The sequence below is a fragment of the Pleurodeles waltl genome, chromosome 1_1 (assembly GCF_031143425.1).
Source record: "Pleurodeles waltl isolate 20211129_DDA chromosome 1_1, aPleWal1.hap1.20221129, whole genome shotgun sequence".
In the NCBI taxonomy this organism is placed as follows: Eukaryota; Metazoa; Chordata; class Amphibia; order Caudata; family Salamandridae; genus Pleurodeles; species Pleurodeles waltl.
Window position 1 is genome coordinate 830066889 of NC_090436.1, and position 16246 is coordinate 830083134.

The 16246-nt window shown below is 44.0% G+C and overlaps 1 protein-coding gene across 2 annotated transcripts in view; it reads right to left on the reverse strand.

Moving 5' to 3' along the window:
• Positions 1-16246, reverse strand: part of TRPM3 (transient receptor potential cation channel subfamily M member 3) — a 1350903-nt gene that overhangs the window by 67003 nt on the left and 1267654 nt on the right. For both annotated transcript variants that reach the window (XM_069228883.1, XM_069228872.1), the window contains 2 exons: positions 11518-11769; positions 7894-8068 (listed from right to left, as the gene is read on the reverse strand). In XM_069228883.1, coding sequence (XP_069084984.1) covers positions 7894-8068; positions 11518-11769 — 427 coding nt within the window. The remainder of the gene's footprint in view (positions 1-7893; positions 8069-11517; positions 11770-16246) is intronic.

Consider the following 16246-nt stretch of genomic DNA (forward strand, 5'->3'; position numbering starts at 1 on the left):
ATATTTTATGAAGGGACTACAATTCCCATGTTTTTAGAGGCAGCAGCCATCTTGGGGTGTGGCAGGCCTATAAAGCCCAGCCACACCCAAGCACGTTGCTCACTATTTTGAAGACTTCGATGCAGCCAGACCTCGGCGGGGTTTCTCTGGAGAAGAGCAGAGTTCCTGAATGGCAGAGTGTCCTCCAACCGAAGTATCCTTGTTTCCATGGTGCATTCAAAAACGAGTAGGTCGTACTCGTAGCGGTAAGGCCTTGCTGAATCCAAGTTTGGAGGAAGTCGTTACTTCCAAAAGGTAAAGCGCCCCTTAGCATAACGAGCAAAGTGTTTTCAGTTTCTAGAGTACAGCGGCCTTGGCGCAACTATCAAAGGCATTTCAGAGCACAGGTGTGAAGCGCTCTTTTGCACAGCAATTCAAAGCGTTTCAGTTCACAGATAAAAAGCGCTCTTTTGCACAGCGATTCAAAGCGTTTCAGTTTACAGATGTAAAGCGCTCTTTTGCACAGCGATTCAAAGTGTTTCGTTCACAGATGTAAAGCGCTCTAGGCACGACAATTCAAGCGCTTCAGTTCACAGATGTAAAGCGCTCTTGGCACGGCAATTCAAGCGCTTCAGTTCATAGAGGCAAAGTGCTCTTGGCAAGGCAATTCAAGCACTTCAGTTCACAGAGGTAAAGCGTTCTTGGCACGACATTTCAGGCGCTTCAGTTCACAGATGAAAAGCGCTCTTGACACATCAATTCAAGCACTTCAGTTCACAAACGTAAAGCGCTCTTGGCACAACAATTCAAGCGCTTCAGTTCACAGATGTAAAGTGCTCTTGGCACAGCAATTCAAGCGCGTCAGTCCACAGGTTTAAAGCGCTCTTGGCACGACAATCAAAGCGCTTCAATTCACAGGAGTAAAAGGTTCTTGGCACAACAACCAAAGTGATTTAGGCCACTTGAGTAAAAGCGCTTCCTGGTATTATTAAGTAAAGCGCTTCAAGTTCAATGAGTAAAAACTTTTTGGCCTTGATTGTTGTGAATGTGAAAGTTTTTCTGGAGAGAAGCAAATCATAGTTTTCATTGTTCTCTGAAAAGCTTAAGATGTGAAAAATATTTTTAATTCTTTGGGATTTTCTAAATCATGATCAAAGGTTTCATGTTGTGGATGCACAGAGGGTACATTATTGATATTCTGAGTATAATCGTAGTCCAAAGTTCTTGCCATCTCTTGATTCTGAGGTCTTAGTTTACTCTTGTTCCATGTTTCAAAGAAGGGGCTTTGCCCTCATTTCAAAAGGGGTCTCCATCTGATATCTCGGAGACGCATTTAATCAAGAGTCTATTGATGAGTTGCATTTCTATGAATGAGTAAATGCATATTGTTCTAACCTTTTCTTTTCAGATCTCTCTCCCTGCTGTTCCCTACCCTAATTCCCTTCCCCCCGACTGGCTTCACCATAACTCTGTGCTATAATAGCTTTCTGAGTTGGTGACACCGGAAGGTGGGCCTTTTGTTCAGCAACGTGCAGATCCCGGATAAAGGACACTGTGACAAGAGGTTTCTAAGGTGGGGGTTATGAGAGTCTATCGGGGGAGTTCCAGGATGACTCTGGCTGACCCCTCCTATATGATCTGGAGTCTTTTGAGGACCTGGGAGGAGATGACTGCGTAAAGAGTGTTGCCATAGTCGAGGCGGCTGGTGACGAGGGCCTGGGTGACGATTTTCCTGGTGTTGATTGGGATCCATCTGAAGATTCTACAAAGCATGTGAAGGGTGTGGAAGCAGGAGGAGGCAACTGCATTGACTTGTCGTTTCATGGTCAGTTTGTTGTTAAGGGTGATGCCTAGGTTGCATACACGGTCTGTGGGTGTTGGTCTGAGTTCTGCTGGCCACAAGCTGTGGTCCCAAGTGGAGGTGCTCTTCCTGTAGATCAGTACGTCTATCTTGCTGGAGCTGAGATTGAGGCAGTTGTCTCTCATCTAGTTGGCTATGTTGGTCATGGCGTCACAGAAGTTGATTTTGGCATTGGAGGGTCCCTCGATGAGCGATAGTATTAGTTGAGTGTCATCAGCATAGGAGATTATGCTGAGTCTGTAAGATCTGACAACGGCTGTGAGGGGGTCACGCAGGTGTTGAATGGGGGGGCTGAAAGAGGATCCCTGGGTACGCAGCATATGATGTCCTTGGGTTCTGAGGTGAAGGGAGGCAGCCAGATGCTCTGTGTGCGACCTGTAAGGAAAGATGCGATCCACTTGAGGGTGTTTTGCTGTATGCCAATGTTATAGAGTATGTTGATGAGGGTGCAAAGGGAGATGGTGTCCAATGCAGCAGAGAGGTCAGGAATGATCAAGGCCACAGTTTCTCCACGGTCAAGGAGAGATCTGATGTTGTCTGTGACAGGGATCAGCAAGTTCTCAGTGCTCTAGTTGGCTTCGACACCTGATTGTGAGGTGGTTTTGGTGAAGAGCTCCTTTGTGTGGTTGGCTGCTGTGTCAATTTAGGCTGTGATGGCTGATTTCTTGACTTTCTTGATGCGTAGGAAGTAGTTGCCGAGAGCTGCTTTAGTGGTGGCTCTGTTGCTCTAATTGTTAGCAGTTGTACTTTATGGTTCTGAACGCCATGGTGTACCAGCTAGTGTGTTTGGATGTTTTGGACGTTTTTGCTGTTTTTTGCAGTTTTTTGCTAGTTTCTATGGGGTGACTCTGTCGGTGCAGTTGGTGACCCATGCAGAGAACTTCTGGATGGCTTGGTCAAGGTCAGATGATGCTTTGGGTTTGGTGGTGATGAGGGTCTGTGTCCACTGTGTCTCAGTTACCTTGCTCCACCTGCGGTGGGAGGAGCTGTTATGCTTGGAGATGGCGTGCTGAGCATCAGAGATCGTGAAGTGGACAATGGCGTGGTCCATCCAAGTGAGTTCTGTGATGTAACTGAATTTGATTCTGTTGCTGGCGGTGAAGATGGCATTGAGAGTGTGACCAGCTTTGTGCTTGTGTTCGGGGAACAGTTGAGTGAGGCCAATGCTATTCAGGTTCTCAAGGAGAGTGGTGGAGTTGGCGCAATTGGCATTGCCGATGTGGAAATTAAGGTCACCGAGAAGATGGTAGTGATAGGAGTCAACGGCTAGCAGTGCAATGAGGTTAGAGGTGGTGTTACAGAAAGCTAGTTAGGAGCCCTGGGGGGTCTATATATGAGAGTGCCTCTTATCGTTGTCTTCGCATCGGTCTGTAGTTGGAAGTTGAGGTGTTCCATGAGAGGAGTGGGATTGTCATCCGTGACAGTGCGTCTGATGGTTTCTTTGAAGTTGATGGAGATGCCCCTGACGAGTTTGTTGGGGTGGTCTCAGTGTATTATCTGGTATCCGTCGGGAGTTGAGGTGGTGATGTCGGGATTCTAGGAGGGGTTGAGCAAGGTTTTGGAGATGACAGCAACGTCAAGGGAGAAGGTGGTGATGGTGTCCCAGACTTCTGTGGCATGCTGGCAATTGGGTCGGCCATTGATCGGGTGGTGATGGTATCCCAGATTTCTGTGGCAGGCTGGCAGTTGGATCAGCCATTGAGCAGGGTGCATTGGAGTGGTTCCGGGTTGTTTGTGGTCTTGTGGGCAAAAAAGGCAGAGGGTCCTGTGAGGGTTGGTGGACCTGTGTTGCATAACAAGTAGCTGTGGCAGCAGATGAAGGGCCCTTTGATTGATTGCAGAGCGGATGTGTGGCAGCAGTTGTTCAGGTGACATGGGTCCAGGGCTAACAGCTCCATGGCAGTGTAGCGGGAGGGTCAGGGGTTCTGGCGCTGGGCATGGTCCAGACAGGGATGGGCATACATGGGCTTACCTTTGGCGAGCCGACAGTCATGGTGTGCCCTCTATTAAGTAGGTCCTGGGGTTCTGGGTGTTAGGAGGTAGGAAAAGGAAGAAGGGGGAGATAGGAGGAAGTAAGGAGAAGGAGAAGAAAAAGAAGCAGAAGAGGGAGAGAAAAAGGAGCAGAAAAAAGAGCAGAAGAGATGGAAAGAGCAGAAAAATAAGCAGAAGATAGAGAGAGAAAGGAGCAGAAAAACAAGCAGAAGAGAGGGAAAAGGAGCAGAAAAAACAGCGGAATAGAGGGAAAAAGGAGCAGAAAAATGAGCAGAAGAGAGAGAAAAAGGGCAGAAAAACGAGCAGAAGAGAGAGAAAAAGGAGCAAAAAAACAAGCAGAAGAGGGGGAAAAGAGCAGAAAAACGAGCAAAAGAGAGGAAAGAATGAGCAGAAAAATGAGCACAAAAGAGAAAAAAGGAGCAGAATAGAAGGAAAAAGGAGCAGAAAAATGAGCAGAAAAGAGAGAAGAAGGAGCAGAAAAATAAGCAGACGAGAGGGAAAAGAGCAGAAAAGCTAGCAAAAGACAGCAAAAAAGGAGCAGAAAAATTAGCAGAAGACAGGGAAAAGGAGCAGAAAAACGAACAGAAGAGAGGGAAAAGGAGCAGGAAAAAGAGCAAAAGAGAGAAAAAGGAGTAGAAACATAAGGAGAGGAGAGGGATAACGAGCAGACATATGTGTAGAAGAGAGGGAAAAAGCAGCAGAAACTGGGCAGAAGAGAGGAAAAAGGGGCAGAAAAACAAGCAGAAGAGAGGGAAAAGGAGCAGAAGGGAGGGAATAGAGCAGAAAAACGAGCAGAAGACAGAGAAAAAGGAGGCAGAAAAATGAGCAGAAGACAGGGAAAAGGTGCAGAAAAGCAAGCTGAATAGAGTAAAAATATGCAGAAAAATTTGCAGAAGAAAGAGAAAAAGGGCAAAAAAACAAGCAAAAGAGAGAAAAATGAGCACAAAAACAACAGAAGAGAGATAAAAGGGTGCGGGAGAACTAGCAGAAGAGAGAGAAAAACGAGCAGAAAAACTAGCAGAGCAGAGGGAAAAGGAGCAGAAAAATGCACAGAAGAGAGAGAAAAAGGAGCAGAAAAACAAGCAAAATAGAGGGAAAAGGAGCAGAAAAACGAGCAGAAGAGAGAGAAAAATTAGCAGAAAAATGACCTCAAGTGAGGAAATAAAGAGAAAAAGCTCAAAGCAGAGCAGCAGAGGGTGGCTGCAGGCAAGCTTGGCAGGTGACTGTCACAGGGGGAGCTGGCATGCGAACTAGTCAAGGTGTTAGCATGACAAGGTCATGTCATCTCCCTATTATGTCCATGTGATGCCTGTTACTACAGTGGTTCTCGGGGTGGTCACATTTATTCATACCAAACGGCAGAATCACAAAAGTTCAGGAAAATGTATTTCATTTAATATGAATAGGTTATACTTACAAATGATGCAGCTATAGTTTGTGTCAGTGTATTTGGGATCAACTTACCGTTTTGCAAATCCACTTATGAGCATGCATGTCTAATGCAGACTAACAAGCTTCTTGGGAACCCAGTCATGTGTAGACATTGCTAACCAAAACTCTGCCTACACAGATGTCTTGAGTTTTCCTATAGAGTATTCGGTCAATTGTTTTGTGACTTCGTGAGGAATGCAGAACAATTTTAGAAGGACCCCAGTTTAGAATCGGAGGGTCAAAGTGACTGGCAGTGAGATATCATGGAAAATAAGTTACTTATACAGCTCTGTGGTATAAGTATTTAGTTGTCCATGCAGAGAATACAGCTCTAGCAACATTCCCCGACAATAGAAACTCCATTGCAAGGTTCTAAGGTAGAATCAGCTCTTTTTGTATGAATTCCTGGAGCGACTGGATGCAGCATCAATAAATGGCCACTGGTAGAAGGACAGAAAGAGTTACTGTGCAGGAGTAAGATTCATTTTGAAGGCACGGTTTGCAAGTGATAAAGTCCAAGTCATAAAGGAGCAAAACAACACATTTTAGTGACTGTTCTGCATTAGTTTTCCTCACTGCAATACTCTCTTAGAAACTATGTGAAGATGAGAAGTATATACGTGAAAGTATTTATTGTATACTTGGCTCACCTTTCCTACATGTGTCCAAAATCAGTAATCATGTGTTGATATGTAATTAAACTGTATTATATGAATGATTTCTACGAAAATATGGATTTTGTTTAGCTGATGCCACTAGCTTTTGCCCACCTACTGTATTGTATAATTACATATTCCATCTTACCCATTGCTTTCTGCAATTGTTTTTCTAATATTTCCATTTATTTTTAGGATAAAACCACAATATCGCTTTGACCATCAACACGGCTGCCTTTCTAGGATCACCTCCCACTACGCCTTTCTCATGCTCTATTTCCAACCTTCCTGATATATAAAAGGTGTCGAACAAAAGAGTCATGGAAATAGGTATACTCTTTAAAAATATGAGTGATCCTATTATAAGAGATCCACCCGCGGTCCTCCTATATGTTTGCAGCCAATATTTTAGGATTCCATATTTCCCTAGTTCAAAGGATCGTTTGTGGATGGCAGAGTGGTCTAAATTGAAAGGAAAGGCTAGAACCTGTTTTCGCATCAGCACTAAAGTTTCACCAACATCTTCTTAATGTTGTGTCACCACAAACTTAACACAAAACTCTACTAGACATATTAATAATCTCTCAAAATATATGAAAACATCCATAACTATAACTCGAAGATGAAACCCTCAAATGGTTTGATACAATCGGAAACGTTATGCTTTTTCGAGCTAACTCGTCGTAGTGCAGGAAATGACCCTTTCCAAAGTTTCTAAGAAAGGATGTTTTTGTTATCTCATAATGAAGATAATTGATAATATAGTACCTAGATTTTAGCCTGGTGCAGCCATCGACCATATGTCCTTAGATGGATGCATTCACTTTGATCCGCTAAGCAGGTGGTCACATTTAGTGTGTCTCCTAGAGCAATCTCCGTGAAATGGCATACAGAGCTTTTGCAACCATCCGGGCACGTCTTAGACTGTGGAAAGTCGATTCACCTCCTAAAAGGTAGACTGTACTGGGCTCTACAGACCTTCTGTGTTTCTGAGAGGGCCACGTTGTCACTGTCTGTGTAGGTACAGACAACATGCCATACTATGTGGAGAGCTCTGAAGTTCCCCAAAAAGTTATCTGCAGTTTTCCACTGAGTCCACCCGCATGTGGGATTGTGTGGCTCATAAAAGTTGTCAAGAATAACCTGTTCGAAACACACTGTGTCGGGTAAATTATGCATGCCTTCTGTGTGCTATTGCTCAGTGTAGGAGCTAACATTGACTTAGCTGGTGCTCCACGTTCAACGCATGTTTATGTAATGTGACACCTGACCCTTGTCTGTGTACCTGATTCACCCAGTGAGGCATGACTCGGGTGCTACCAGGAACCCCACACCTCTCTTTTAATCCCACCCCTTGTGGGGAGCTTTGTGGGTAAGTGATGCAATGATTCTACTCAAATTAAGACCATTTGCAAGACACTTGTGCAAAAGTGGTTGTTTTCAACGATATCGTTTTCAAATTCCAAAAAATGTGAGGTCTGTTAATTTTTTCATAGAATTTGCTGACGGTGTCTAAATCGTGGGTGCACAGTCTGCCTCAAGAATTTGTGATAAGCTAACTACCACAAATTCCAATTATGATGTGGACACAATTATTCTGAAAGATACATTTATTTATGAGAGAAGAGCATCCCAGCCCTCAATGCCGTGCTTCAGGAGCTCAGCCACAATGCCTTTCAGAAGAAGCATCATACTTGAACGCATTAAAAAGGTCTAAGTCCATTATTTCAGAGAATCAAAGAGAGATTTTGCATACTGGGTTTATTCCAAAGAAATATCTAAAAGTTGTGTGACCCTCACAGCACTGCTCGTAACTCTCAATGGCTCCTGCTCTCTCCTTACTTCCTGCTGTACCTCTTAGTCCTTCTTTCCTGAGCCATTTATTGTCTTTATGTACATGACCTTGTAGGATATTGCTAAGTCAAAATTAGGTACCTTCATGGAGGGATACAGAATCATAAAGGGCGTGCTTACGGTCTATCTGGTCAGCAAACACTTCCCCATAGATCATCCAATAGGGCATGTAGAAGATGTTTTTAGCCAGCTTCCAGGATGGCTCCTCGTTCGGAAAAAGGATCGACTGTCGGGCGACACCGAAACTCATCAAAATGACCAGCATGATGATCACAAAATACATCATGTCTATCATCTGGAGGTAAAAAGAAATGTAAACTTCATGTTACATTGTGCTATAAAAATAATACTATCACAAAAATCATTCTTATGATCACAAAATAAAATCACCCAAGTTCAGCATTTAGAAACCAGACTATAATAGGTTTTCAAACAACTAATATACTTAAAAGGAATACGCATTTTAGGTCTTTCTACAAGCAACAGACCTTTTGTTAATGTGCTTAGATTGGGCTTGGCCGCACCCTAGAGAACAATTCCTCTCCCACTACATACCATTTGCTGTAAGGTGTATCATTTTGCCTCCTATGGAGTGCCTGAACTAAAATGCACAAGGGACTATTTTACATCTAAAAAGCGCATACACTCTTCACACACTCAATTCTTTAAGGTGTCATGCACACATTCTCTATTCAAAACAATCCTTTTGGAATTAATTTTCAATTGAGTAGGCTTTTTTAGAATGTTTTTTTCAGGACTTGAACGTGAGCCTGACCTTAAGATAGTCAACTTATGATGTTGACCCTTTGCAGATTGGGACAGCATGGCTTCAGGATGATTGCCTGATCCCACATGGCTTAAGCCGGCTGTCTTGGTTTTAGGCCATCTGATCTCTTATCAGTGGTATTTCATTTAGTTGAACACACACGATCACGTGACACCTATGATGACCTGTGTATTTGGTGGTGATTCGTCTGCTGTCTCCAGGAGCAGCTCAAACATTTAGCATGTTCCACAGCTCCTTGTGTTCCTGAAAACCACCAGAGGTGGTGAGCTTGTCTGTAAAATAAGCAGGGATGTTGGTTGTAATGCTTTGTAAATGATGCACTTACTAGGTGTGAAAACACTTTGTAAATGATATAGCTGGTTTTGAAGATGTTGTGCCCCAGCAAGGAGAGACAATAGAGTATCATCATGATTAGGGTTATGTGCTCATATTTCTACAGACTGTGAATAAGGCATGCTGTGCCATGTGGCTTATGGGCTGCCAGTATGGCAGCTGGGACATCATGAAACACTGCATTGCACCATTCAGATTCTAGATGTCAATGACTTGAACAGAAGCTCTGAAGTCACTTTCTGGAAGAAACGGATTCACTTGCTAGAGAAGATAGAATTGGTACGAGGTCATCTTTGATTTTTCTGAAAACGTGTTCCATCAGGATAGGTTGGTCTGTAGTGTGTCTCCAAGTGACTTGTGATTCGGTGAAATTTGTGTATGAAGTCATCAAGGTTCATGTCATTGAGTCAGGTTTATTATGTTGCTTGTTTGCTGTGTTTGCAAATAACTGGAAATCTGTCTTGGTTGGGTTGAGTTACAACTAGGTCTTCTCAGTACTCATTGCCACACTGTCTGCATTTGGGGCTTGCAGCTCTCCTCTATCAGGAAGCCCACTAAGTGCAGACAGATTGCAAAGCAACACTCCTTGTGCCCCTTGTTCAATGGCTGCTCAGCTCAGTTTGCATCACTGACAGCAGAGACTCATATTAGAGAAGTTTCCACTCTTAAAAAGTGGACATAGCATACTGCAGGAAAAAAAGGGGAATCCACTTTGCCCTGGCTGACGTTCTCTCTACTGAAGTATGCACATAGTAGAAACTGAGAGAACAAAACATCTGCTGAATGCTCACTAGACACAGATGGCTGGGCACTTAGTGCACCCGCTAAAGGACTCTTTGGAGAGTCACAATGGGACCCTCATGAAATTTCTAATTGTCTGTTTATCACTCTGTGATGGTGTACGGTTCACTCTCCTATGTAAGCACAAATAGAGACTGTGTGAGCCACCCCTGATGAGATGCACAGTGCTAGTTCCAGACCATTTTAATGAGGTACAATGTTTCAATGGTCTGTTGACTTTTGGGGGAAAGTGGGCAAAGAATCGAAATCTTTAGTGATGATCCATTAGCACCTACTGCTTCTTTTGTCCTTGGGCCGGCAACCCCCTACTGGTATTTGAGGGAGTGCTTGTAGAGAATGTTAGCGAGTATTAAGGGGTGCACAAGATATACCACTTCATTGGTAAGGCGTTGAAACCGTGACACCATGAACCGCTAAGTGGTATTGGCTCTACAGTACAACTGCTATAGCTATTACTGGAATAATGCAATGCAATTACTTTCTGCTAGACCCTAAAGAACGTCTGCTATGACTACTTTTTCTCTTTCGTATACAAGTGAATTACCCACAGTCAGTACCTTATGGACTCTTTAGATCATTCACCGTGGGGTCCTCTGTCCGGTGCATAGCTGTGGATTGCCCAGCTCTCACTCCTGGGTGAATTTTATATGAGTTGCTCCACTGTCACTCCTGGGGGGTGCTTTCAGCTTTAACATAATTGCCTGTATGCAGTTCAATATTGGGGGTTACCTGTATTGCCTATAAGCAACATCTGCCTTTGTCAGTTTCTCCTGTGTATACCATTGTATTACTCCTCAGAGAAGTTGGATAAAATAGAATATCACTGTCCCTTTACCTACCACTAGAGCAGAGGTCTTCAAACTGGGGGGCGGGCCCCCCTATGGGGGCATCGAGTGGTCCCGGGGGGGGGGGCAAACTCTGGCCAAAAGAAGCATTATACAGATAACAGGCCTTTGTTTTAAACAAAAGCATGTTATTGCATTTTTAAAAAGGTAACAGCACCCGACTGCAATGTTTAAATAGGTCTGGACATATTTAAACATTGCTATCTTTATAAAATATTTGTGAAAAATTCTGAGGGGGGGCCCATAGATTTTTGGTTTTCAACTGGGGGGGGGAGGGGCGGCATTAAGAAGTTTGGAGACCACTGCACTAGAGGGTGTGTAAGAAAAAGGAGTCTGATGAATGTACTGATTAAAATGGCCGAGCTGTTTTCACAGCAATATCCTGATGTGTGGATTGCCAAGTTGCACAGCAATAGAGTAAAACCACTGCAGAAGGAGAGAGGTACAGGACACCAATAGAAAGAGGCAGGTGTTGTGGAAAATACCCTATCAACCTTTATATTCATAATGCCAATGACATAATGTTCTACTAGAGTCACTATACAGATTTGTGATTCTCTATTGTTCATTTTGAGTTAAAATACCCATTTCGTTTGGCAATCCTTCACTTTACATCAACTATTTCCACCCAGCAACAAGTTTTACTCATGTACTTGGATGTAAACCACCTAATTAATTTCCAATACACAAAACTCATTTTCAGTGAATGGTGAGCCATTTGAGTGCTTACTGAGGTAACCTTGAAACTCCGGATAAGGAACACATTGTTGATTATACCCTTAAAATTCTGCACGTAAAATTAAATTTTGGATTTCCCATGGGTGAATAAGAGCAACTAACATAACTAACAAACGTAACCCTTGCCACAACATTGACTCTTTTGAGATTTCTTCAAGAGACAAGTTCTTCTTTCGTTTGCTCCAGGCTAACTGACCTGAATTCTGGAAAAGACAACAGGGATAGGGAAACATATCTCACCATCTTCCCAATCATCATGACATAAGGGCCCAGGTACTTGTTTACTCCAAAGATGTCCAGTAGTCGAATGTACCAGTAAATAATGTTGACGCAGTACACAACTCGACCGTAGCTACTGAGTGGCTGCTCTTGCAAGCGAAGTATCATTCCAAAGGCAAAGAGGAGAATGGAGACCAGGTCAGTGACATTCCAGTACTCCTGGAGCCACACCTTCACCTTCTGCAGCAGCTTTCCAGGCTCTGACATCAAAATCTACAACAGAGGACAGACAATAATTTCATTCTGTAAAATGCAGAGAGAAAAAGGAGCTGGGGGAAATGGGGGGAAAAAGGGTAGATGAAGAGGGAGGCACATCATTTCAGAAGGGGTGATGGGGCAGGTGCATCTTCAGATTTTTAGGGATTTGCAGTAACCTGTCTTCTTTAATGGTGGTTGGAAGGGCGTTTCACAATGTTGACCTGTAACTATTATTTCTTTCTGATAGGAAAGTATCTATGAATCCTGGTGTGGAGGAAGTAGGGTTATTTGTGTGAATGCCTTTGTGTATGAAACAGTGTGGATTCAACTGAGAACCAAAGAAGTTTGAAGTAAAGATAAAGAGTTTTTGAACCCTGACTGACATCTTAGGGTCAGATGTAGCCAAAGTTTCGAACATCACAAACAGCGAATTTTGCTGTTTGCGACGTGAAAAACCCACATCGTGATGCCCAATTCCCGTTTTGCGAGTCGGTAACCTGGTTACCGACTTGCAAAACAGGACTGCGAGTCGCAAATAGGAAGGGGCGTTCCCCTTCCTATTTGCGAGTCGCAGCTCGATGCTGCATTGCTTTGTGACCGCGAACGCGGTCGCAAAGCAATCGCAGTTACCACCAGTGCACACTGGTGGTAACCCATTCGCAAAAGGGAAGGGGTCCCCATGGAACCCCTTCCCCTTTGTGAATGGCCTGAAAAACATTTTTTTCAGAGCAGGCAGTGGACCTATGGACCACTGCCTGCTCTGAAAAAAATGAAATTGAAACGTTTCATTTTTTCATTTTGTAATGCATCTCGTTTTCCTTTAAGGAAAATGAGATGCATTACAAAAAATACAAAAACTGCTTTATTTAAAAGCAGTCACAGACATGGTGGTCTGCTGTCTCCAGCAGGCCACCATCCCTGTGAGTAATGCTAGTCGCAAGGGGGTCGCAAATTGCGACCCACCTCATTAATATTAATGAGGTGGGCCTTTGCGACCCCCTTGCGAGTCGCAATTCAGGACATACCTACATCTGGCCCTTAGTCCTGTATACTTGTTTTGCCCCTACTCTGGATGATTGGAGTCATTTAGCATTTCATTATAATGCTGCTGGGGGAGGGGGCTATGGCAAGAGGAGGCCATATCTTTTAGTTGCCATGAAGAGACCCAGATGAAGGGTCGAGCAGTCGGATGGTGTTAGTAATGGGGTATTTGGTTGGCAGTCAGGTTACCCCCTGTCCAAGCAAGGACCCTCACTCTAGTCAGGGTAAAGGAGAATCACCCTCAGCTAACCCCCACTCATCCACTTGGTAGCTTGGCACGAGCAGGCAGGCTTAACTCCAGGGTGCTAGGTGTAAAGTATTTGTACCAACACACACAGTAACTCAATGAAAACACTACAAAATGACACAACACCGGTTTAGAAAAATAGAAAGTATTTATCTAAACAAAACAAGACCAAAACAACAAAAATCCACAATACACAAGTTAAGTTATCAATAAAAATGCAAAAAGAGTCTTCATGTAATTTTAACCACAACTCTAACGCTGTTAGCGTGAAAATGTACCGTGGGTGTGTCAAAACTAACCCTGCGCTGGCGAGTGTGCGTCAAAAAGGGCTTGTGAAGCGTCGATTTCACTCACGAGCGAGACCTTGCGTCATTTCTCCTTTAGTCAGGTCGGCGTGCGTCATTACTTCTGTCCACAGGAGAGCAATGCTTCGATCCGGTCAGCACTCTCGGGTCCGGCAGGCCTTGCATTCTTTTTACACGCTCAGCGGTGTTTGCGTCGAAAATCCAGCTGCACGATGATCCGAAAACCACGTAGCGCGGGTTGTGATCTCACCAGCCTCCATGAACGATACTCTGCGTCGTTTCTCCAGCCCCAGGCGTCGATCTTCGAGTCGTGTTGCAGGTGAGCGTCGATTTTCAGCCACAAAGCTGGTGCGTCGATTTTTAAGTCGCAGATCGGAGTCACGTCGATCTTTTCCCCGCATGGTAGTCTGTGCGTGGATTTCTCACTCTTGGACTGCCAGCTTCTCCTTTCAGGGTCCCAGGAACTGGATGGGCACCACTTGGCAGGGTAGGAGTCTCTCCAGAGACTCCAGGTGCTGGCAGAGAGAAGTCTTTGCTGTCCCTGAGACTTCAAACAACTGGAGGCAAGCTCTAAATCAAGCCCTTGGAGATCTTCACAAGAAGGAAGGCAACACAAAGTCCACTTTTCGTCCTCTAGCACAGGCAGAAGCAGCAACTGCAGGATAGCTCCACAAAGCACAGTAACAGGCAGGGCAGCTGTTCTTCCTCAGCTCTTCAGCTCTTCTCCAGGCAGAGGTTCCTCTTGGTTTCCAGAAGTGTTCTAAAGTCTGTGGTTTTGGGTGCCCTTCTTATACCCATTTTGCCCTTTGAAGTAGGCTTACTTAAAAAGAAGTATTTTTTTATTGTGAAATCCTGCCTTGCCCAGGCCAGGCCCCAGACACACACCAGGGGGTTGGAGACTGCATTGTGTGAGGGAAGGCACAGCCCTTTCAGGTGTGAGTGACCACTCTTCCCCTCCCTCCTAGCACAGATGGCTCATCAGGAAATGCAGACTACACCCCAGCTCCCTTGGTGTCACTGTCTAGTGAGAGGTACAACCAGCCCAACTGTCAAACTGACCCAGACAGGGAATCCACAAACAGGTAGAGTCACAGAAATGGTTTAAGCAAGAAATGCCCACTTTCTAAAAGTGGCATGTTCAAACACACAATCTTAAAATCAACTTTAATAAAAGATGTATTTTTTAATTGTGAGCTCAGAGACCCCAAACTCCACATATCTATCCGCTCCAAAAGGGAATCTACACTTTGATCATATTTAAAAGTAGACCTCATGTTAACCTATGAGAGGGATAGGCCTTGCAAAAGTGAAAACCGAATTTAGCAGTATTTCACTGTTAGGACATATAAAACACATTACTATATGTCCGACCTTAACCATACACTGCACCCTGCCCTTGAGCCAACCTAGAGCCTACCTTAGGAGTGTCTTACAGGTAAGAAAAGGGAAGGTTTAGGCCTGGAAGTATGTACACTCCCCAAGTCGAATTTACAGTTTAATACTGCACACACAGACACTGCAGTGGCAGGTCTGAGCCATGTTTACAGAGCTACCAATGTGGGTGACACAACCAGTGCTGCAGGCCCACTAGTAGTATTTGATCTACAGGCCCTGGGCACCTCTAGTGCACTGTACTAGGGACTTACTTAGTAAATCAAATATGCCAATCATGGATAAACCAATCAACCATACAATTTACACAGGGAGCAAATGTACTTTAGCACTGACTAGCAGTGGTAAAGTGCTCAGAGTTCAAAAGCCAATAGCAACAGGTCAGAAAAAACAGGAAGCAGGAGGCAAAAAGATTGGGGATGACCCTGCATAAGCAAAAAAAGTCCAACGGATGGGCAGTGTGATAGTGTTCTCAGCAGTAAAATGACGCTGTCTTTTCCTAAAATGTCCTACTAATGTACTGATATCTAGAACGTGACATGACTTGGTGACTATGTGAATGCTATAGGGCAGGGGTCTTCAAACAGTGGGGTGGATCTCCCTAGGGGGACCTCAAGTGATCCTGGGGGGTGCCAGGCTCTGGCCAAAAGAATCATTATGCTGATAACAGAGCTTTATTTTAAGCAGATAAAAATGAGCGGACCATCCCTAACATGTTTTGTCATTTACATCCTGGCTTGGAGAAGGTATCAAAGGAAAAGAGACTCCAAATAGTCTTCAAAACCTGCACCCCCATTTCTAATAATTATACTATGGAAACTTTCACACATTAGTAAGGCCTGCCTGACCAGAATAGCATGTTTGACATCATGTATTCGATTGCATTTTTAAATTGGTAACAGAAATTAACTGTAATAGTTAAATAAGTCTAGACATATTTAAACATTGCCAATTTAATAGGATAATAGTGAAAAATTCTGTGGGGGGCCAGTGATTTTTTTAATCATTCGGTGGGGCGCCAAATTAAAAAGTTTGGAGACCACTGCTATAGGGCCATGAATGTGTGAGGGGCAGACATGCACCACAGAGGCACCGTAGTGCAGAGCTGTATTTAAAGCTCAGTGGAGCTACTCATTTGGAAACTCATTGTGCTACTTAATTTCCCCCTTTGATGCAGTCACTAAGCACATCAAATCTGTAACCCTGCTTTACAGATCTCCAAACACACAGCTATAATGCAAATGTTTACAAAATTATGTAATTACATACCTCAGTAGGCCACCACATAAAGGTCCCAAAGGCCACACAGGTCCACAGGCCATCAATTCATGCAGCAAATAAATTGTGCGGCAAGAATTAGCACCTGTCATTTCAGCCCCAGGACCTGCTTCTAATGTTAGATCTGAAAATGCAAATGGTTCAAAGAGAAGAACATTTTAGGTGGGAGGAGGTTAGGTAGGAGTCTGCTGGATGAAAGAAGGAGGGAGAAAAAGCAGAGTATCCCTAC